We start from the raw sequence: 25000 nt of genomic DNA on the forward strand, positions 1-25000 counted from the left end.
AACCTGAGATATCCTCTTCTTCTTCTTTTTTCTATTTCCTTCTGCTGTCCTCCTCCTCCTCCTCCTCCTCCTCCTCCTCCTCCTCCTCCTCCTCCTCCTCCTCCTCCTCCTCCTCTTCCTCCTCCTCCTTCTTCTCCTTCTTCTTCTTCTTCTCCTCCACCTCCTCCTCCTCCTCCTCCTCCTCCTCCTCCTCCTCCTCCTCCTCCTCCTCCTCCTCTTCCTTCTTCTTCTTCTTCTTCTTCTTCTTCTTCTTCTTCTTCTTCTTCTTCTTCTTCTTCTTCTTCTTCTTCTTTCTTTCTTTCTTTCGTTCTTTCTTTTCATCCTTAAGGGCACTTTAACTTTCGATTTTCATGCTGCCATCCATATTTGATAATTAATTTAATCTACTCTATTGCTCATATTTCAGATTTGCAATCATGAACTTCCATAATATCTTTGGGAAAATATCCGTGGTTCGATTACTCAGGAATGGTTGATATGACTGCTGTACATACACATTTGTGTGTCATGGGATGTTTGTGGTTCCTTATAACACTCATCTGTGTTGTTGGTAAGTAACTATATCATTTTGTATTGTGGTCTTCTGGTATGACACTTGCTTTCGGATCGAAAGGCCCTGGGTTCGAGCCTCACATTCTCACCATACTCAGGTGTCAAATGAATACCTGACCGTTAACAGCGTTGTCTATGTCGGTAAAAATTGTAATATCGCCTAGCAGAGGAAATGTCTCGTTCTACATGTTATGTATTGATGTTGGTCAAGGTCTCTTTGTAAAGCACGTTTAGTGGATATTGTTCTATACAAAACCTCAAGTTTTTTTTCGTAGAGTAATTGAACTCACCTGCTCTAACCTCGAGATCAGTCGTACCAAGACACAAAGCTCTGTGTAATCGTTAACGCTTGTCGTCTGATTAGGTTGATTTGCAATCAACTGGCGGTTTGAAAACAATAGCAAAGAGCTACTTTATTCAATTTTTTTTCATTCTGTTAATGCTACCCATTTTGGTTGAAGGCTCAACTTTTTTGCCCGCCAGGTGAATCCACCGACACACAAGACTTTTTATTGGTATAGTCGAATAAATGACTCATTGATTATGGAGGCGTTTTTAAAATCAGAACCAATACACATTATCTAGACTATCTGTGAATAATGTCATTCGAAACAATTTGCGGACAAATGACTACAATGCATTCTTTAATGACTCGTACATTAATGCAATAAATTATAATAAGTTTGAAATAGAATGACTTAATTGTCCTTTGCTTGTCCAGTAGCAACGTCGACTGTTGAAATAAACATTGTAATAATGTTTTACAGACGCAATGTCCTGTCCTACCTGTTAAAAGATGCTAGGGACTTGGGCCATGTAGATCTGGGCACATTTCTGGGCACTTTTCTTGGATATACGCTATATCAAAGCTTATGCATTTTTGTCTTTTGCTGTTCAATATTTCAGACACGAAATCGACTTGGTACCAAGGATGTTTCCGACTGAATGAGAATAGCAATACTGTCAGCAACAGTCGTGGAGTGGTGAATTCTTTCACCGGGTCACTATACTATTGCAGCAAAAGATGTAAATTGTTAAGGTAAATGAAGAAAATCTCATAATATTAGTTTCACCTATCACAGTTCCTGACTCACTGGTCCGGTTAAAAATAAGTGATATGATTTAGTGTGTTTTCTGACATGAGAGGCGACAAAACTCATATCTTGGTGTAATGTTATTTAGTTAACGAAATATTTTACACGCATTTTCCCATTCAAACCAGACGTGAATGAGTTCCTGGCGTATACTATTGTAGTACATTGAACGCCAAACAGGCGATTTTTATTATGTAAAATATTAATTTCTTATATTACTGTTTGCAAGGAGAATTTCGTTGAGCATGGCAAATACATGGATATGCTCGATACAAATCTTCATGTATATTGTACTTACTATTTTTACAAATTGTAAGCCAATTACATTTAAGAAGTCTAGAGCACTGCTTACCTCATGCAAAAAGTAAAATAGCCATGTGTTTTATTCATTCGAAATCATTGACTGTGTTTTCCATCTAGAATCCGTTAATCGTTCATGGAAAAGACCGGTTATTATCGTTAGTTATCGATTGAAGGGAGGTAATAGGGATAATCCTATTTTACATGAAAATTAGTCTTGTTGCTCTCCCTTTGATTGGCATTGTTTACAATTTATCTTTTAAATAAAATAAAAAAATAAACATTTCTTTTCTTTTATTTTGTTGTTGTTGTTGTAATTCTTAATTAATTAATTTTATTAACTTATTCCGTTCTTATTTCCTTTTTTTTTTCAGTTTGTCTTCTGATGCTTAATTTCAAACATTGACTTTCAATTCCTTGCATTAGGATTAGGCTTGCAATTCTTAACAAATTAGTGCATGAACCTTTTATTTTATCTACCTGAACAAGGCTTGATATGTGAAGAGGAATAAAAGAAAAAAATATTTAATGGATGGACAGATAGATAAAGATAACTGTAGCAACGGAAAAGATAGATTATGAAAGGAAAGGATATTTATGGAACAGGAAAGCAAATAGATGGTTAGGCAGAACGAGGAGGATGAGAAGAGAGAGAGAGAGAGAGAGAGAGAGAGAGAGAGAGAGAGAGAGAGAGAGAGAAGGGGAGGTGGGTTAAAGAAAATGGTTTAGGATAGACAGATAGTGATGACCATAGTGATGGGAGGACGAGATAATATTCAGAGAGTAATCAGGTAATGAAAAAAAAACAGAATGATGGAACAGTAAGGAGATAGATAGAGAGATAGATAGATAAATAGATAGATAGAGAACAAGAGTTGTGGGAGAACAAATGAAATTAATCTATAGTATTTAAATCGATAAATACCACGACAGAGCCAAAATCATGCCACGCTTTCCAAATTTTAATTACTTACCTACGTTTGATAGGGAGGCAAGAGCAAATAAGGATAATAATTGTTTGAGTGATTTCCCTTCCCTCATCTCTAAAGAGTCAACTGTTTTCAGATAATAGAATGTGCACTGGTGTCTCTGAAGATTTATTTTTGTTCCTCATCCTTATTGATTTCTTTGTCTTGCTTGTCATATGAAATTAAATGAATCAATAAAAATATAGAGGCGTGACTAGATACGTACATTGATGTAGCGCATTTCCTCGAGCACTCTGTACTTAGTGTTCTTCACAACTTTTTATTTATGATATGAAACCAAATGCCCATGCCACAAGTCCATACAAGTTTCCAGTCAAAGGTCATTTTTGCACCACGATGGAATATTCTAATACCCAAGGTACCCATTTACAACGGAGTGCAGTAATGAAATGTCTTATCGAAAAAGATTATACTGTGCTGTTCATATTAGCGACCGGCTCTTAGTTTATCATCTTTTTCGAATAATATTAAGATGTCGAATATTGAGTGCAAAATGTTTTGTTCTGTTTTGTTTTGTCTTTTTGATTGATTTTTCTTTGGGTGTTTTTGTCCGTTTATTTTTTCTTTTGCTTTTGTTTTGTACTTTTTTGTTTATTTATTTATTTTTTTTTTTTGTTTTTTTTTTTTTCATTCGGAAATTCGCTACCTTTGTTTGGATAAGACATGATTGGTCGGTGAGATGGTACACGAATACATTGCCTAATCTCTTTCTAACTGTGAACTCTTCCCTTATCTTTTTTATTGTCATTGATTGGTCTTATCATTTCGGTAGTTCTGGCGCTGAAACTATCTTTACATGACCCCAAACGTGTCATCAACTCCAACAGAATCAGTAAACATTTACATGATTCTGGCACAAGTTACGAAGATTGGAGACCTGTTACCGACAATTTTCTTTTTCTTAGTTTCAGGGAATATTAATCTTTCTCTCATGCTAATAGAAATTGTTAAACATGATTTTCCATAAATGTTATTTGATAAATTCGGGATCCCTATTTTGGGGCATATATGCTCCTCCCCCTCTCCACACCCCCCCCCCCTCTCTCTCTCTCTCTCTCTCACACACACACACACACACACACACAAACAATTTGCTATCATATCCGGGCGTAACTATAATCATGAACATTTATGTACTGAAAATAACAGAGTGAGACCATGTTCAATGCGCCTCACACTGCTTCATTTGTTTTCCAAATACTCCAAAAGGGAAGAATCGTTCTTTGTACACTGCACAAAAATGTACTGTATGGTTAAAAACTGAACTTTTTTCGTAACGCATATTATTATGCCATGCTATAGATTCTTAGTATGTATATATTATATATCAATGTAGTTTTTAACTTGCCCTCTTTATACATGTGTACTTGATATTGTGATATGTGGATGTAGAGCACCAGTGGGCAATTTCATTGTAACTAAGCGCTACATGAATTCGTCATGTAATATCAAGTTATATTATATTATTCATCATTCATATTATCATTATAAGCACACAGTCAGGCGTAAGATTTTGTGTTAACCCTCTTACAACAGGCACTGCTATGGTCAGGTACCCGTGAAGACAATTGATACATGGAACATATTAAAATTATAAATTAAAGCCTCTGAAACTGTACATCATTTTTTATTGCCGTTGATAGGGAGTCCTAAATTGTAAAACATGTAGATAGTTGTCGAGATGCAATTATTATTTTTATTGGTCCGCTTCGAGATGTTATGATAAAGTCAGGAAATGTTTAAAATACGTCTTTTTTTCAATCACGAGGTGTTAAAAGATGTTTTGACATAAGCAACCCTTTCCATGAATATATTATGCTATGATATGTGGTGTTATGATATAATTAAACAAAGTTATTTGATTTCCTTCCACCAGGGCTGACTTTATCGGGATACAGAATGTCTCTTGTGTTTGTCTGGCGTCTGTTGAGGACAGGGAGCCACTAAGCTATGTATCATGTGATCGGGGGTATGTGTGGTCTTAAGCCCATTCAGTTGTATTCTTTTAAAAAAATCAACACATTTTTCTCATGTTGGCTAGAGCACTTTTACTTCCAATATCAATGAAATGGAATGACCCAATAGATATAAAATAGAAGACATGAAATTAACATTTCATACGATAATTACCATGCGATAATTTGGTTTCATACGAAAACCATACCCATTGTCTTATATTTTAACACATTATAGTGATTGTAATCCGTTTGGACAGTTTCCATGTCGCCTCCGATCCATCGAGTTTTGCGTTTTAATCGTGTCAATGCCTAAGAGTTTTCTAACACGTAAAAGAAACTGTAAATACAATATCCCCAGTTTGTTTGTATTTTTGAAGTAATTTATAGACATTTATCTATCTATATGTTTATTTGTTTACCAATTTTGATCCACCTGTTTTTTTTTTCATTTATTTTATAAATCACATGTGTATTCATTTGAGGCCATGTTTGTTTATTGTTGTTTTTTCCACATTGGATTTTAAACCTCATATTACGCATTTGCTATTTGCTAGAAATATTACCTGATAATTCTTTTCCCTCTTAATGTCTTTTTGAACGTGAATATAATTGTAACAGCTAACTAGGTTTCATTTTACCATTATCAACAGCCAATGATATTATTTAAACAATATGTAAATTAGGAAACAAGATCAGAGACGTTAAATAAATGAGAAAAGTTTATTTAAAGTATTGTCACCCTATGAGTATTGATTTCAATGTTTATCTTTACAACATTTGAAAATTTTAGAATTCCACAAGTGTTTGCACTTTACATAATGTATAAAGGTTTAGAAGACGATTTTGAATAATATCCTCCAATTAGTGTGGCGGGATCAATGAAATCATATTATGTCATTTCAGCATTTTATAGCATTAAAACAAACCAAAAAAAAATAAATTAAAATTACACTATTTCGCAACGGCGTATAATTTCATGAAGGAAATCATTTTACATAAAGGAGTGAATTTTTAAAATGTGATCTATCGCCGCAAGACGGTCGTTTGCCTGTATGATTAAGATGATAAAATAGAATTCATTGTAAAATAAATATGAGAGGCTTAATTTCCAATGTGTAAGAAATGTATATGATTTCTTAAAGTTCACCCCCACCCCCCACCCCCACCCCCGTCTCAAATCACATTGCTTGCAATTTTCAGTTTTAGATATATATATAATTTTTTATTTGGCATCTGGTTGACCCTGACATAGCACCGTTTTTGGTGCGATGGGTCATTAATGGAATGTTTATCTTTTACAACAATGGATTTAATGGGATTTCCAAGGTTTTCGTTATAATAGCGTCTCGAATAGTCTCAAACCACGATATTCTGTGTGGCGTTTGAGATTATTTCAATTACAATACCGAGCCCAAAACAATTTGGGTTACCAGACCTGCATATAAGTCCATATCGATATAAAGATATTGAAAAATAGGGTTTCCCTATAACTGATGGGTTGTAATAATTGTTGCCATCCTAGCATCTATCATATACGCAATAAGAGAAATATTTCTATTGTCATTAAAAAAACACAACATGGAACGTGATAGCATGTCGTGTCCCCAGCTCCCTCATGCACCTTTCATGTTCACTTTTACACAGGCCCCGTTGACAAACACTTCAACGTTCAACATTAGCCATGATATTTAGACAAGTTCTCCAAATTGTAATTATATTGACAAAGGTTTGAAACGGGACCATGGAAAATCCGTGCTCGTTGGCGTCAGCAGCAACGTAGAATGATTATGACAGATCTGCAGAGAATTGTGGTATTCGTTTACAGTTTGTAGGTTTGTAAGTTATTCACGAACGATAACCCCAAACCTCCAATAAATTCGTTAAGAAACGAATGATAATCTCAACCCCCAACAAACACGTTCAAAATGCCGAATACGATTACCAAATCATTTGATTCAGTTAAATGATCTGACATGCGCCTCAAAAAATCCAAGATATCCAATTCAGTTCAATGATTCCAAACGCTTCCGTGGAACACAAGCTAGAAAGTAACTTAACAAAGGCAGCCATCGCATTTTGAAATAATTCAATCAAAAAGTCCATGCCCCCACCCCATCCTTCCAATAATTTCTAAAAGGTAGATAATACGATTTCAGATAAATGGTGTCAATTCCCAAATGCATATAAATCATGGTTTATTCACCGTTCTCTCAAGCTACCCAATGCTTGGCTGCGATTTGGAGACTTGTCTTTTATCTTCCACTGAATCACAAGTTAATGTCGTCATCATTAATTTGGTAATAAGAAGGGATGTAATAACTCTTCGAACGTGGGATTGTTGTGTTTTTAATGGATAAAAGATCATCGGAAAAAGTGCTTAGCTTAGATAATTGAGATTCATGGCCTAAAGGCTAAACTGTCGCTATCGATCCCCTAAAACAATTTTAATTATAGGCGTTTGCTTATGAGTATTTCTGTCTACTTTAGAAGAAAACAATCACTTGCTACCGTTTGTATAGGATGCAAGTTTATTAAAAAGTGATTTCTACCAGATTTAACTGAACTGGTTATCCAATCATCGCCGGGTACGCAAAATAGTCAGAGAAAAATATCGGTTGTACTCGGTATTGATACCGGCCCCTTTTTTTATGAGACATGTGCTCTACCACTGAGAACTTCAGTTACATTAGACATTTTTAAAACCTGTAACGCCGCTGGCCGCACACATTGTTATTGTGATCTCTCTTGGCAGGCTATTGTATAATATTTATAAATTTCAAACTTTTTCCAGATGTCCAGATACGCCAGAGACAAACTTACCTTGTGGTGGCAACAATTCCTGGAGTGTGTATAATACATCAGGACCTTATCTGCTCCAGGTTCGTGCCGGAACGGAGTCGAGATGGCTCGAGGCAGGACTGTCGGTTAATTTGGAAGTGGCAGCGATGATAGATACATTTGTGGACATGGAGGAAGGTAAGAGAATCGCAAATGGTGTGATGAAAGAAACCAATTAAAACATTAATCATTAACATTAAAAGGTGTGTTTTGATGTTATGCGTTTAGGTGAAATAATAATCTATTCTGCCCACTAGATCAATCGTACCAATACATAATAATGTGTAAATTTTGACATTTACAGTCTGTTTAAGGGACACAAGTGATAACTAATCGCCCGACTGGCAGTCTGAAAACAACACAAATAGCGGAGTGACATCAACTTCATTAATTTTGTAGAAGATGGTTGAACATAATATTAATGTATAGGTCTTATTTGAAACACGATGAGAATGAAATACGGAAAGGAAGATGAATAAATTTATACTATACACACATACATAATATGTACTAAATAAAAAAAAAATTTAAAAAAAAACGTTTGCTTTTATATATCCACTAAACGGACTCAAAACGCTTTACAAAAGGTCACTGATCAACAGCAACACGTAACATGTAGAACGAGACATGACGCCTGTTAGGTGGTATTAATTTTTTTCCCCGACAGACACCGCTGTTAACGGCCAGGTACTCCTTTGTTTTACACGTTTATTAGCCGCCACTTGCAACGCTCAGGCTATTTATCGGTATATAAATCAATCGTTTATATTCACATTGTAATTTTTAATTTCTAATAGATACCTTGAACAATAAAAATAGGTAAGTAATAACCTAACCATTTGAGACAATTTATGGTTTGTTCATTTTAATTAACAAAACTCAACACAGAAATGAAAAGTCAAAGAACGACCTCTTACAAATAACGGATATGACCTCCTTTATTTCGCCTGCATTATTGAATCTGTTCCCCATGATCGGAGCAAGATTTTGAATTCGCCATTGGGGAATAAAAACCCATTCTTCTATCAACGCCTGGATAAGCTGATCTTGGTATACGACAATCGATCTTGTGTTTCAGATAATCCTACTATTGGGGATGGATCTGGGAATAGGGAAGACCATCTCATTGTCGGAGTATTTGTTTGCTCTTAATATCATTGTGTCACGGCTGCAGCATGAGGAAGGACGTTATCCTGCTGAATGTGGTTCATCTCAAGAATTCCATCGATCTAGCAGTCAATGTTCCTGGATTCATCAACATGCTTGTCCACCCCATATGCAGACCGAACAATGAACTCCATCTGATGGCTAAAGGGACTTTGTTTTTCTATAATTCTCACTACCTTGTGTTTTGCCTTATTGATCGTTAAGTCTGTTGTTGTCTGAAACGCCAAAATCATTCCCCTCTATCTTTTAAGAAACAGGAGATAAACGTTAAATCATTATTGCATTGTTACTTTTCTAAAAAATAATAATATTCATTCAACCGGGTAAAAGTCTTCAATATTCAAATCTGAATGATATTATGATTTTATATGAACACATTTGCTGACCTGAGTATCAACGATTCTGTGTGACTCTAAATAGATTCCCGGAGATTTGATTAATTGTAACGACAGGATTACTTTAAAAAAAAAAAGAATATGAGCCACTAAAACAACTGACAGCATCACTACCGTCATGAGCAACAAGAACGACAATAATAACTAATAGCAGCAGTGACAGTGGGGGGCGGCAGCCCTATCAATGGCAAAAGCAGGAAAAACACAAAAAGTGTAGTTATTGCAATAAAAAGTAGATCAAAGATATACAGTAAACATCAAAACGATAGCAACAACTGCAACAGATCATCACAAATAACAACCACAACTACGATAACAATAATAACAACAAAAACAAAGACAACAACAATAAAAAGAACAAAACCAAAAGAAATTTGTGAACAGTGGGAAATGGAAAAATAAAAGATCATAGGTAAAAAAAAAATCAAATTTTTAAAAACTATTCTAGATATAGATCATAAATATATAAATAGAAGCGAATGGGTTGCAATTCTTTTCCAGGAGTGATAGTTAATTAATTTAGATGCCAATCTGTAGATTTTGCTACTTGAAAGCAATACATGATTAAAGTTTGAAAATTTAGCCTTTCATGGCCCGTTTTCATGAATGCAGGCTAGATTTAGTTATTTACTAGTCTAGTCTAGTAAATTACTTGCTATCCTAAGCTTAAGCGAAGCAAGGGACTAAAAATTTCGGATTTCATGGACGTTTTCTAGACTCTGACTAGCTAGTCACTAGAGGTGGGCGTAGGTAAGGAAGTAAGAACGGTGACTAATTCGGCTATTTTGTGCAGGTAGTACACGATGGCAGGTAAGATACCAGTCTTCATACTTTCAACGCAAAAGATTTCCAAGGAGGAAATTGGCAAACATCCGGTATAGATAATATTTCGTTCCGTTTCATAATATTATTTGAACTTACTTTTGCCATGATGAATGAAATCACGTGATATTGGCTGTCGACTGATAGACTACAATAACGTCCATGGTCGACTGTCAATTCTATATGCCAATGAAAGTTTCATTGAAACTCAAACAAATTGAAACAAAAAAAAAACAACAAAAAAAAAAAAAAAACAAAAAAAACAAAAAAAAAAAACAAACAAACAACCAAAACAGAAAGAGTGTTCTGATGAATCACATTATTTCAGTCAGGTACAGTGCCAGCAGAATAACTTTTGTCTCCACTTTACTTTCTAATCGTTTTTTGTTTTTTGTTGTTATTGTTCTTTGACACAAAGTCTTCGATATCGAGTCTCCGTTCCCTACAACATGCGAGACGATTAGTTTACGGTTTTTTTTAGGTTTTTAATCACAAACTTGTGTACTTTCGACGATCTGCACTTATCTTATAGTTTTTTTTAAACCAGTGTCAATAGCGACAGGACACTTTTTGCCCCTGTCATTCGTCACCGACGTAATTTCCTTCCAAATCGAAGCTCTCCCAATCAAAGAATAGCTGCTATCTTGTCGACGCTATGATGTATCCAAGTAACTAATCTCAGAATAAGCTTGAAGTCGGGCATCAGCAAATGACTAAAACTTGGCGAAACTTAGTCCGAAGGTGCCGTGATCTTAGTCTGGGACTTGATTAGTCAGCTCACATGGAATCCGATTTGTGTGTGTGTGTGTGTGTGTGTGTGTGTGTGTGTGTGTGTGTTTGTTTGTGTGTATGTGTATGTGTGTCTATGTAACATAATATTCCTCCTTTAACAAACAACAATTTCTGACACCCACTGTGCCACGATTAGCTTTGGAGATTTGTTGACACGTACCTCTATCAAAACATCCAACGATTGTCACCACGAAACTAGATGGATACAAGTGTGTAAGTAAAGAAATTAAACACTAAGCAAAAACCAACCCTGAAAGTAAAGTTTAAGTGATCTTATGCTTAATATTTACCCATCTAAAAATAAATGAACGCAGGGCGTAAGGTAAATAGTGTGTTCAGTATATAAGATCCATAAATACATTGCGTCTAGAGTTTAACATAATGCAAAGCCAATGTGCTCTCTTCTAATACACTTTTTATTTACATTTTGTCTAGAAAATTGTTTTCTTCATCTATCGACCTGGAACGATCTATATTATGTTTCGATGTCCTTGAGTCATCTGTCACATTGCAGAATGTGCTCAAAATGACTTACATAATACTAATATTCGCATTTTACGAAATATCCAACATCAAAATAGGTCATTGTGTCCAGCTTGACCCATGGGTATGTTTACAACTTTCATAAACGAAGCAGCTTATTTCGATTTATTAAGAAACATCAACAAATCATGAGATGATGACTCGGCTAGACGAAAACCTGGATATGGATCGCTCCCATTAAAATTACTTATATTTCTAGTATAAGTTTGACTTTAAAATATGTGCCAAATACATTACATAGTCAATATAATACTGGAATTCTGCTCTGATACTCTTGTCTCAGAACCCCCCCCCCCCCCCCCCACCCCAACCACTCTTTTAATTAATTTTTTTTTCTATTTTATTTTTAAAGAGCTGACACTTGTAACACAGTGGGAAAACGTGATGGAATTCGCTTGTCGTGCTGGAATGACCGTTGAGGCATCAGCCAACATCACAGTGAACGGATCGCTCGAATACACAGTGTGCTCGCTGATATTTCCGCGGGCTGGAGATTATGACGTAGGTAAGTAACTCATCACTGATTGGGCAGTGAAGAAGCGGAAGTGGTTCAAGAATAGATTTTTGGGTGTACGTCGGAACCGCTTTTTTTCTTTTTCTTTTTTAATTTTTTTTTTTTTTTTTTTTTTGGATGATAGGAGAGACCTCTCCTCAAATGTAACGAATAACGTGTGAGTCATCGGGTCAGTGATATACCACGCCTGATTATTTGGAAAATTGGGTATGAGCTCAATGGCAAAATCAGAGTAAATTGTTTGTAGTAGACACTAATAGGCCAATGAACATTATAAGCGGCAAATAAAATAAGAAAGAAACAAAAGAGAGAGAAAGAGCGAGAGAGAGAGAGAGAGAGAGAGAGAGAGAGAGAGAGAGAGAAAGCGGGGGTGGGGTTACAGTCTTGCCATTAAACGTTTTTGATGCCAGAAACATTGTTTCAAGAGAGACGTACAATTGTCAACAAATAAAATTTTTAAAAAGCAACCTGTTTTAACGGAATTCGTCTAACACTACGTATTTGAGTCTGACAACCAAAATTGTTACGGTCTCATTGTTGTATAAAAGTACCCTCTCAAACCAACACAAACTGCCCATTACATCATATTAAGATTAGCCCATAATTGAGCCCAGTTACAAGACCTGCAAATATGCTCACATTGTTTCAAAACTCTATATTTTTCTTACTGCTTTTGTGATTCCATAACAACACGAATATTTTTGGGGCCATCATTTCAAATTAAAAAACAAGTTTGCCTGTGGCATGCGCATTCTCATCAGACTATCATTGTTTTGTTGGCCTTTTTCCTTTAACTTGAAAGCATTTCCAAGTGATATCTTTTGGTAGAATTCAGGGACGATTTGATAAATAATTTGCACGAAAGAGACTTCGTGACAATCTAAAAAATGTGTTTGAAACAATGCCAGACAAAACAGAAAGAAAATATAAGAAAAAAACATGTAAAAATCACAGTCGGACTCGAGTGGGGATCAGGATGACTGAGGATCGATCCCCAGTCAAGGTAGAAGGACTTTTTAGGATGTTTTTTTTTTCTTGTATGTTTAATTCTGCTTTGTCAGGCATTGTTTCATACACCCACTCCGAATATTTTTACACCAGTGCCTGACATCGAATTTGAGACTTCGTGATCATAAGATGTATTTAAGTGTGTGCGTGTATGCATGTGTGTGTGTGTGTGTGTGTGTGTGTGTGTGCATGTATGTGTTCTGCGTGTGTGTATGTGTGTGAGGAAACACTAATAACAAAGAATTTCTACCAAAAAAAATATTATAATTTTATGGTTCTAGTGATTTCGAATTTTCATTATTTAGGTCAACCCCAAAAAATACCGTTTCGATATGATGAGCCACAAATGGTGAGGTGACTTAAAAACCTGTTTAAAAAAACTCCGTTTAAAACCTGTTAACCTGCTAACTGCCGTGCTCTGGGAAAAAACGTATTAAAAAATCTGGCCAGAAAACTCGTCCTTCAAATGTCGATTGAATTAAATGACCCTCATCTTAGCAAAACCTCTCAAATCTGGGACTTTGCATGCGGGCATGCTCATGATCAGTGCTTCGATTTTCATAACCATCAATGGCGTATATTGCTGTATATAATGTCATAAATATTTGAATATCGCTACAATTCGAACTACTTGGCTTTTAACGGCGGACATAATTAACTATAACATCTTGTCTTTTCTTGTATATTGCTTTGAGCACATCTGCTAATGGATATTTTTCTCTATATAAAAGCTGAAGTTTCATTGTTATTGTTTTTCTTGAAGAGGGGGGGGGGGGGGGGGGGGGGGGGGGGTGGGGGGTGGGTTGAGTGAGAAAACTTTCAACCAAACAGTTACTCATACTCATTCCGGGTATTGTTTCCAAATGTTGCTTCTCTACCTGGATACCACATCTTGTATTTGACTTTTTAAAGCCTGTACTTTCCCCCCACATATTTTCTTGTCCCCACTTTTACTATTTTTGTAGGCCTCCAGAGGTTTTAGTTTTTTTTATTCTATGTACGTTTGGGGTTGGATCTGACATTTCCGTCTTATTTTTCAAAGCAGCATTGACTTTAATGCCATCTCTCCCCTTCCCCCCCCCCTCCCCCTCCCACCTCTCTCTCTCTCTCACTCTCTCTCTCTCTCTCTCTCTCTTTCTCTCTCTCTCTCTCTCTCTCTCTCTCTTTCTCTTTCTCTTTCTCTCTATCGCTTCTCTCATTTCTCACTATTATTTAGATTTTCTCTTTTATACTTCCATACTTTCTACTTCAACGTCTTCTTTGATTCTTTGATCCTTGCGTATTCTCTTTCGTTTAGTTCAACCCATGTTTTTTTTATCTCTGTCTATGATCCCCTATATCCTGCCCCTCTCTCTCTCTCTCTCTCTCTCTCTCTCTCTCTCTCTCTCTCTCTCTCTCTCTCTCTCTTTCTCTCTCTCTCTCTCTCTCTCTCTTTCTCTCTCTCTCTCTCTCTCTGTCTCTCTCTCTCTCACAGACACACGCAGAAACACACACACACACACACACACACAAATACACAATTCTTTCTCCGTCTCTCTCTCTCTCTTTTTCTCTCTCTCACACACACAAACACACATCCATTCACTCTTTTTTTTTTTATCCCCACCCCCCCCCCCCCCCCCCACACACACACACACCTGCACACATTCATAAATGAACAGATTTAGTGGGAAATATAAATGAGAAGCTTAATTGAAACAAATAGATTCTTATTTGTTGTCCATATTCAATTCCCACATTAAAAAGATAACATTCTTACACTCTGTGTTGTAAAACTAATTAAAAATGTTGTCACCCATGAATCAGGTGTGGGCAAGTAAGATTAACGTTAAAAGGATCAGAGATTAGTCATTTAAATTGAGCTTTTATACGGCGCAATACCCATTAAACGTGCTCGAAGTGCTTTACAAGGGTCGCTGGTCAACAGCAGCACTTAACATTTAGGACGATACATGACGCCTGTTAGGCGATATTACAATTGTTTTTCGGACAGAGACAACGCTGTTAACCTGAGTACGGTGAGAGAATGTGAGTAAAGAGACTATTCCAAGGACTCAACTATGCGCCGAACGATCCTAAAGCGAGTGTCATACCACTAGACCTCATAGCCGCAGTTTAAGAACTGATTATATTTATTTGATACAAAAGAGCATATAAACTCAACCGAAGTTGCATAGCATTTTTTTACTATAATAGCTGCAACTTTCAGCACCCAATCCCATCCCGACCTAATACCGATTTGAGAGGCCCTGTCACCACATTATTTTAAGCAAATTCAACTTGACGAATTTCAAATGTTCTGATCCTGGATAAAACAATCTCCTTTGTAACGGGAAACCCCAAAATCAATGTCGGTTATTTATAAGTTTATTGTTTGTTGTTTTGTTTTTTTCATTGTAGAGATAAAGACGAAACTGTTATAATGATATGATTTTTTCCGTGCTAAGCAAGAGAAATGTTTGCATCCGACGTTCATTCAACGGTTTACCTTTTTCTCAGGGATATTCAAATTTTAAACGTAAAATCTTTTGATTATCCCATTTATTATCGTCCTTTGTTGATGGCGCTGGATCGACGTAAAAGTGTAGCAATGTCCGTAATACCAGGCGCGACCACCCCCCCCCTACCCCCGCCCCCTCGCTACCCCCGCCCCCTCCCCCCTAAAAAGTTAAATAGTTAATTAATTATGTTTGATAACTTTTGTACTTTCTATTATAGAAAGCTTACCAGATTCAAAAGTTTTGTCTTTCTCTCTGGTTAATTTTGTTATCAAAGGTACTCCTTTTATTTTATGAAATAACTCAATATCTAGAGGATCATTCAGTAAGCGATGTCATTCACCGAGTGATGATTAGTATTAACAATAGATCGTTGTAAACGAGTGTTTATATTGTATAATCTCAATATGTAAAATTATAGTTTTAACAAAGAACAATAATTAACACATTATGGCGGTGTTGTCATGCTCAAAATTGAAATTTTGTTGTTCCTTTTCTGTTCTCCCTTAACTGCCTTCACCACCTTTTCGTCTTTAATTTACAAAGGTCAAAAGTCACGAAGGGACACGCCAAATTCCCCCCTTGTTATCGCATGGCCTGTGACCTTTTAAAAAGAGTGTTTGTCAGGTTACAACATGTTTTTGGGGCACCGCAAGGCGAAGGGAGATAAACTTAAAATGTATGAGAGTGTGAAATAGAGAAGGCCTATTAATAATGCCAACTTGAAATTGTAAGCAAGAGTATTGCTCAAATTTAATTTAACGAAGCTATTGAGCATTTCAGTTTTTATTTTAAACCCTTATGAATGAAACGCAGATTCAGAAATGGAACGGCAACCTAGAATTGTACGGTTTTGATCTCTTTAGAGAAATATCCCATGTTACTTTTGACTGATTTTAATATCATTTAAACATGCTTCTTATAAAGGGGTAAAAATTGTTTAAGCGCACATCACCACACAATTGGAGCATATTGATATTATAATTGTACATTATGATCGTAAAATATATTATACAAATATGAATCATTTAAAGTTTGAATTTCTCATGTGATCTGCAACAGGAAAGGGGAAGTGGTTAAACATTGCCCTTAAGAGCTGTTGATCAAAGATTTAAAGACATAATTTGTTGGAACAAACATAAATTTGAAACCAAAAATTCTACTATAGTTAACGTCCTCAAGATTGCTGTTGATAGGAAACTTTTTAATTATGATGTATGGACATAATGAAAAACTGTCTATGTTGTGTACCAATGTATATAATGAACCGTTTCCTTCATAATGTCTTCACATTTTCATTGTATTATGACTTATCATTACTCTGTGTGTGTTGTATTCTAAAGCAAATTCTAACTTGTCTTATGGGACATCTTAAAGCATATATATTGCTTATTCGCTGTGTGTATAGATATTGATATGATAATAAAACATGAAAATGTCACCAATCTTCTCGAAACGGTATGGCATCAGCGTGAATACAATGCTAAAAATTCAATGTCGAGCTAAGCTTACTAGTAGGAGTTAAAATAAAAGCAGTTTTGATTTTTAATTTCGATAACTTGAATTTTCTAATTCTAATTTTAAACCCAATTTTCTCTTTGATTCCCATAATATATAATACCAAAATTGACGCGTTGGGTTACAGATTACAACCGAACGATTATCAACGAATTTACAAATTAAGGTGGAAGTATGTGAGACCAGTGATAAAACCATGGGATCTTGTCTGTTGTTTACAGTGGTAATCCATCCACCTTATCAAGACCTGAGAGTAAAACATGATGCATGCATTGGATCTGAACGGGAAATTATGATGACTAAATCAAAATTGGAATCTAAAATATGGCCAATATTTACTCAATATACCCAAAATCGAATCCGTCTCATAATAGACGCCAATAACGTCAACCACAATGATATGACAAAATATGAAAGCTTGATAACTTTTATGGAGATACTTTTAAATGTTGCTGGCAATATAGCGTAGGACGGATGATTCTTTATGTCGGAATTCTGGCTCCCTCCTTCACTCAGTCGGGTCTAATACTTAAACTCGGCTTGGTGGATAAAATACAAGCGTGTTATTCAGATGATAGCAAGCAATGCATACTAAATTATTCACGTCACAGACCTCAGGATATGTTCGAGTTACATAGATTTATTTGCTCTAGAAGGGGAAATGGTTTAATAAAACAGCTCTGTTTTTGGAATCCTAATTTCTACTTGTAAGATACTGTCTGGGAAAATAGTTTGTGTCGGGTTGAACTATACTATTATAAAAGTTAGATTTAAAAGTCAAAATCACAAAATTTTAGCCTTGATTTCTTTGCAGTTCATTGTTTATTATGGATACATATATTTATATATAGTTAAATATTACTAAAAGTTCATAATTTAGACATAATACCGTTTAAGACGGTTGGTCACATTTTCAGAGAAATGCCATGTCATGGGATTCCGATACTCTAACAAAATCTCTTGCTATTCTAATCTGTGAAAAGCAATAAAAAAGATTATGACACCTCACGTCATAGAAAAGTTGGTAAATATAACAACTACACCCCTTTTAACAATGGAAGAAAAAGGGGGTGCTAAAATATCAAAGTAAAGGTCATAGACAGACGTTTCTAGAACAAACAGGATCGCATTTCCATTTCCGTCTGTACTGGTTACGGGTCTTTTACTGTTTAAAAAAAAACAAACAATATAAACGTTACAGCATCGAAGCGAAGCCACTAGATTATCTTGCAATTGAGAGCATTCATTATATGTCCATATATTTTCTTATTCTGTTTAAAAACATCCTTAGATATTAATAACGCGGTAGCACCAAAATATTCTGTCCCCATTGGGTTTGGTGTTACCTAAATTAGGCTAGAAAGGATTGACTAATAGGGGATTATTTGTTTGAATTTCGCTTGCCACTTGCCCTTCTTATTCAAATAGATGTGCATATATCTATAATATCTTTGTCTTTATTGCTTATACCCCCCCCCCCCCTTTTCCCCTTAGAATGTCTAGTCGTGTTGGATCAGCACAGTTAGCACAATGAATATCTCCATTGGATTTGAAATGTTGAATAGGTTTTCATGGCGACGAAATTCAAAACAATATCTTGCTTTCAAAAAGATTTGATCTAATAATTAAAATGTTTATTTTCAAAAATGAGAATTATCTTGGGAATCCCTTTTCATTACGTAAATGCATTTCTCTGAAATTTGAACAACGCGGATACGATTTCAGTTATAAACTTGTTATGTAGATGTTTCTATTGTTTCTTAAATCAATTCATATTTATGATAATTTATCTGGGATGCATCCCTAGTGGTCACCTTCTGTGTCACAAGTTATTGCTTCAATTTATGAAATATTGTATTCCTGTGATCATCCTCTATTTCCTAAGATGATAGTGGAAGAGCAATAAGCAGTAACGAGATTGGCCACTCAAATAACTCACATTGTTATAATAATTATACAGTATCATTTGTAGGACCTGACTGGCATCAGCTGACGTTTACCAAATGGTAACACCAAATTCCCATTCATAGCGAAAGTGATACGAAGCTGCTAGAAGATGTGGACTGTATAAAATTATAAACGAAAATGAATATAACAGTTTCAAAAAGAAGAACAAAATACCAAACATGGAACGTTTCGTTGTCAAAACCCTTCTTCAGCCAACAATAAAAACATAAATACATTACTAAAAAACCAGATCGAGGACTAAATATTCTGGACTTTATTCCTTGGTTCGAGGCTCTTTACTTACATTCCCTCACCGTACTCAGGTGTAAAATGAGTACCCGGCCATTTAACAGCGTTGTCTTTGTTGGAAAAAAAACCTCCCAACAGGCGTCATGTCTTGTTCTGCATGTTACATGCTGCTGTTGTTCAGGGACCCCTTGTAAAACGCTTTGAGCACGTTTAGTGGACATTGCGCTATAGGTTTGTTGTTTGTGTGTGTGTGTGTGTGTGTGTGTGTGCGTGTGTGTGTGTGTGTGTGCGTTTTGTTTTGTTTTTTGCGCTCAAGTTTTTTTTTTGTTTGTTTATTTGTTTTTTTTTGTTTGTTTTTTTTTTTTGGGTTTTTTTTTTTGGTTATTTTTCTTTCAAGATTTTCATCTACGGAGAGGACGTACAGAAGATTGAATCTTCGATCTGGTTTTATTGTAATGTATTTATATTTATATTGTTTTCTTTCTTTGTTCTGTTGTTGGTTGTAGAAGGGTCTTGAGCCGGAAACGTTCAGTGTTTGGTATTTTGCTCTTTTTTTGACGCTGATATAATCATTTCTGTTTATTAATTGCGAAGTCGCCTCCAAACGGCATTATATTGGGGTAAATTTGATATATTATTAGATTATTTTCTTAGCTGAACTTATACTATTTGAGATAAATGAACGCTTTCACTGCGGAGAGTGAGATTTAGTTCTAAGCCATATAAAGATAAATATTTCCTGCATCTGATGATTTTAAATTTAAATTAAGTTTTTTTTTCCCCCTTTCTTTCCTTCATAGTATCAGATTGAAACGATGGACCACATAAATACTTTTTAAGTTGTTGATTTTTTGCCGTCAGATACTTGTTCTGACGGTAGATTTCGGAGATGAAAATTGACAGACAAATAGGCAGATAATGCTGGGTATATTGATGCTATGCGTCAAGGTAAAATAATCAAAGCATCCACCAGCCGGAAATCACGTATCTTCACCAAAAAAAAAAATCTATACCCTTGAGCATTTATATTCTGATTGATATAATGTTATGAGACCTAATCATCAAACTGCCAGTCTAAAAACAACAACACAAAGCTGAATCTTTGTTATTGTTTTTAGACAGCCATTTTGGATGGAAAACGCCACACAAACTACTACTACTACTACTACTACTACTACTACTACTACTACTACTACTACTACTACTACTACTACTACTACTATTACCACAGCTGCTGCTACTGCCACCACCACTACTACTACTACCACACCGAATGATTGGGCTTATCTTTCCGTTTATGCACTAAAACTGTGTCACCGTGCACCTCCTTTAGTTCAAATCTATTTTCATTTCTTTTTCATTTACCTAAACGGTGACTAATTGGAGTAAGAAATTGTGTCATTCCGTTTTATGTACTTGCACTTGAATTGCACAACTAATAAGATGTTTATCCAAAGATCTTCGGACATTAATTTATTGATTTGCAATCAGCTATTATGATAATTTTTATATTAGCCTTTTTAAAGTGCGATGGGTGTGCACACTATTCGATAACAACACACATGAATCGGCCAAAAAACATCTTAGATTTTTACGTATCGTTAGTAGTATAAATAATCAAAAGATAGTGGGTGATCTTTGGTTTCAAAAGCGTGTCAGGACTTCTGGTTGTTTTTCTAAGCGTGTCAGATCATCTTGCACCTGACGCTTTGAAAATATATAGAAATAATAGGGTTCTAATTACTGGGTTTATTTTCCTGCCTATCCCTTCATGTCGGTGGTCGAAAGCAGGACATATAAAAATGCACCAAGACCATAATAAATATATCTTATGGGAATGAGATTTAAAGCTTATTGTTGTCCTCGAGACCACCATTGGAAACTAAAACGATAGAAATGCAAAGAATGTACGTATGAACTATAAGAAGACTAGACTACCGCCTTTAACTAAACGATAAAGAGTTCATGTCATCGCTATTTTGCCACACATTGGTAATTCATTATCTTTTTTATTTTATTTTGGGCAGAACACTTTTGTGTCATATTATATCGATATACTGAGATGAATCTGAAAAAAAAATAAATAGACTCCAGAACTTGAACCATACAATTGGACAATTTTGAAGTCATTATTTTGGTAATAATACTTTTATTAAAATAATAATGATAATATAATAATATTAATCAAAATCACCCTTTTTACGCTACTTTTTTTTATAATTAATGTTATATTTACAGGCAATACAATTAGATGTAGCTACATTAATTTATTTATTTTTTTTGCTGTTTTTTATGTGGTAATCATAAGAAGGTGAATTTCTATGACTTTGAAATCCAGAAAAAAGACAGAAAAATTAACAGCATGATGACAACATAATTTGTAATTTTTTAGCAGGCTTGAAAAATATTTCTGAAAAGGACATTGATTTAAAATAGTGAAATCTTAATTTCTCGTCAACGCGGATAATCTGTGTGAATCATATTTTCCTACGAAGCCGTTTAGACAAGGGTTCAAACCCCAAAAACCTTGTCAATTGTCAAACCTAATCATTATAACTACACCACATATAGCCAAACAATGTTTTTTTTTAAATATTACGTAAGGTAATGCTATTGATAGGTTGGTCTCATAGCAAGTTAAATACTCATCAAAAAGATGGCCTGGATTTGTACGTATTCGTTGGAACAGTCGAACGGTTCAAGTTCTCAAATAAATTTTGCGTTGTTTTCTATTTCTTAATTTTTTGGTGCACTTGGGGATGCAAAAGAATGATCTCATGTTGACATCTTTTAGCAATGATTTGCCTCTATTTGGCTTAGCATTGGTTTGATAGTAGAATCCGGACTTAATTGAATTATTCTAGACTTTTCGGGAAAGGCGGAGGATAGACTTTTCAGACTGAAAATGTAATCACGATTGCTGACTTTTTCAAGTCGTATTTTTAATGTTAAGTTCTTGGTGTCGTTAAATTGACTTGGTATCCTTTTGAAGTGTTTGCTTGCCAAAATTATACCCAAAAATTATTCCGCGTCCGCTCGCTTGGCGTTCGAAGTTCGAACTAGTTTGTTGAGGTTGCCGCTCGAGAAAAAACTCGCAAACTGCAAATAAATAACACGACTCTAATAATATTATTATGTAGACCAAAGTTTTACCATTAAAAATGATGACTATAGGATTTCATCTCTTTCAAAATCTTTGCATCCCCAAATGGGTCTGTCGATGGACGGGCATGGAGATCACAAGTCAATTTGCATAAAGCTGGACACGTACTTGAAGAATACTGATAAATAGAAATGAACGTTCAAACAGCATCCAGATGTGATGCGGAAGTTCGATCTATGTACACATTACAAAACATGTGGGGGTATCAATCATAATGGTAGTTCTTCTTATCATCTGCTCTGTTTCCAGATTGAACCAACCTCATATTCTTATTGTTATAAAGAGATATGCTATATCGTGTCGCTATATTTTCCTTGTCATTTTTAAAAATAGAAAATGATGATGATCAAATAACTTCAAGTAAGAACCTATAATCTATCTTTTTTTTTTTGTCAATAATAATCCGGCACCTTCGCATGGGTGTTTTTTTCTATTCAGAATTGATGAGATGCTGGCAAGACGAGTTCCCAGGGATTAATTATGCCGAAGAAACTATTAATACTGTCAGTTGTATTACCTTAATTGAATATTCCAATGTGGGGGGGAAGGAAGTTGGGATTTATTCAAATTAAAGGATCGCAATTTTTTATTCCGTCCTTTGGTAACTTCATTAATTATATTGTTTAAAAAAACAATAAAAAAGAAAATCAAGAGAAAACAAACAAACAACAAAAACTAAAATAAAAGATGATGTCCAACATTGTTTTAAAAATTCTCGCAACTTTTTACTCAGAATCATAGGTAAGAGTCAATTCAAAATGCATGAGATCGAATCATTATTTAAAACATTAAAAAATAAACTTGGTCACGGAAGAAGGCTGCAGGGATTTAAGAAATAGGTAGATAGGTCTCACATCTTCGATATGGCAAATATATGTTGATTTCATTAAGACAACTAATGGTGGGCTCGCGTTTTTCAACATATTTTCTAGAAAAAAATGTGTGCATAAATGACAATGAATGTCTTTGATTGTGGTAAAATGTCAGAATTGCATTATTTAAAGTTTAGCAACGACAGGCTTCTAAACATTTCTAGCTTTCTACTTTTTTTCTCGCCCCTGATATTTGTATAGCATCGTTTATATTTTTTGCGTGTCATACTCTTGACTAAATTGATAGCATGCATCTTATTTTCTCTCGGTTTGTCTTTTTATATTGCGTATTATAAAGAAGCCTTTGAAGATATTATATCGCAAACCACGTTCGTGTCTGATCTAACTTCGACCCAAACACGAAATCACTGCAGGCGGTGAAGGAAAATGCCAACAAATAACATGAAATAAAAAAAACACACACAACTCTACTGCTCCCCCCCCCCCCAAAAAAAAAAGAATTAAAAAAACAGTAACAAAATAAGACAAACAAACAACCCCCCCCCCCCCCCCAACAAAAAAAGAGAAAGAAAAAAAAAGTAACGAACAAAACAACCCAACGTTAAACGGGTTAGAATAATCAATTTCGTACAAGTTGAGTGTTTTACCAATCAAGTAACCCTGAGGACTTCAAAATATTGGCACTCTATCTCCAGATAAAGGGTGTCTATTTCAAAGACGCTGTGATCCTTCTTTCCGGGTAGCTTTCCTGAAAATAGCACTTAATTGTACGATGAATGGAGTCTCCTACAAACGTTTGTTAACCTTTTTTTACGATTAAGTCATTATTACCATTACAATAAATGAGAAGATCAAAACACTTGAATAGAATGGAATTTCAAATGTTTTCAAGGGTATTGAATTTGGGATTAGAGTTCGTATAACATAATGGCCTAATAGCCAAAACTGTAGAAAGATAGACTTAAATGCAAATGGATCGGGGTTGAACCCGACTTCTGAAAGAAACGGGCATCGGGTATATATTGAAATGGTACATATCTACCCGACAAATATGACGTACTCTGAAAACACGTCTGTAAAATTTTGGCCAGAAAATACGTTCTTAAAATTTCGACCGTTCAACCAATTGACTACCATATTCTGGAAAAACGCACATTTAAAAATATGGCCAGAAAATCCGTCCTTCAAATATCAATCGATTTTAATTACCCGTTTATTTGCAGATCAAACCTGGGACCTCGCAGATCGATATTTGAAGGACGAGATTACTGGTCAAAATTATTATTGTTTTCGGCCACAATAGAAATACACATTGCTTTAGTGATGTCACTAAACTAGGGATAAGGATGATCGTGTATTTATATTCTCTGAAAAGAATTATGTGGCGTGGGTCCAGTGAAAAAAAGTTTCCTGCCCATCAATGTTTTTGTTTATTCAACGCCACAACCACATTATCTCATTCGTCTGTAGTGTTTCATTCATCCTGTTTGTTGATAAAGGGGAAAGCCGAAACGTCCATTTTATCTGTTTTCGTATATTAAATTGAAGCTTACATTCAATTTCACATTGTTATTCATTTGCAAGATGTACAAAGCCAGCGAGCCAATCATGTCTGGGTGGATTGAGATGTCTGGGTGGATTGAGATGTCTGGGTGGATTGAGATGTCTGGGTGGATTGAGATGGCCAGCTTCAATCTCAACCAGGATCGATAGCGAGTTTTCTCCATTTAAATCGAGTGTTCTACTAAAACTCTTTGAAAAATAATTCATCACAGAAAAATTACACCAGTGAACACATTAATAAAATTAGGGATCATCGG

The 25000-nt window shown here is 35.3% G+C and overlaps 1 protein-coding gene across 1 annotated transcript in view; it reads left to right on the forward strand.

Moving 5' to 3' along the window:
• The window catches only part of LOC144964014 (uncharacterized), a 139118-nt gene that overhangs the window by 4302 nt on the left and 109816 nt on the right, over positions 1-25000 (forward strand). The window contains exons 2-6 of the mRNA XM_078897959.1: positions 407-550; positions 1459-1591; positions 4812-4904; positions 7685-7869; positions 11803-11955. Coding sequence (XP_078754085.1) covers positions 469-550; positions 1459-1591; positions 4812-4904; positions 7685-7869; positions 11803-11955 — 646 coding nt within the window. The 5' untranslated portion in view covers positions 407-468. The remainder of the gene's footprint in view (positions 1-406; positions 551-1458; positions 1592-4811; positions 4905-7684; positions 7870-11802; positions 11956-25000) is intronic.

Source organism: Berghia stephanieae, chromosome 2 (genome assembly GCF_034508935.2).
Source record: "Berghia stephanieae isolate SIO BIC M18660-M18661 chromosome 2, UCSD_Bste_1.3, whole genome shotgun sequence".
Classification (NCBI taxonomy): Eukaryota; Metazoa; Mollusca; class Gastropoda; order Nudibranchia; family Aeolidiidae; genus Berghia; species Berghia stephanieae.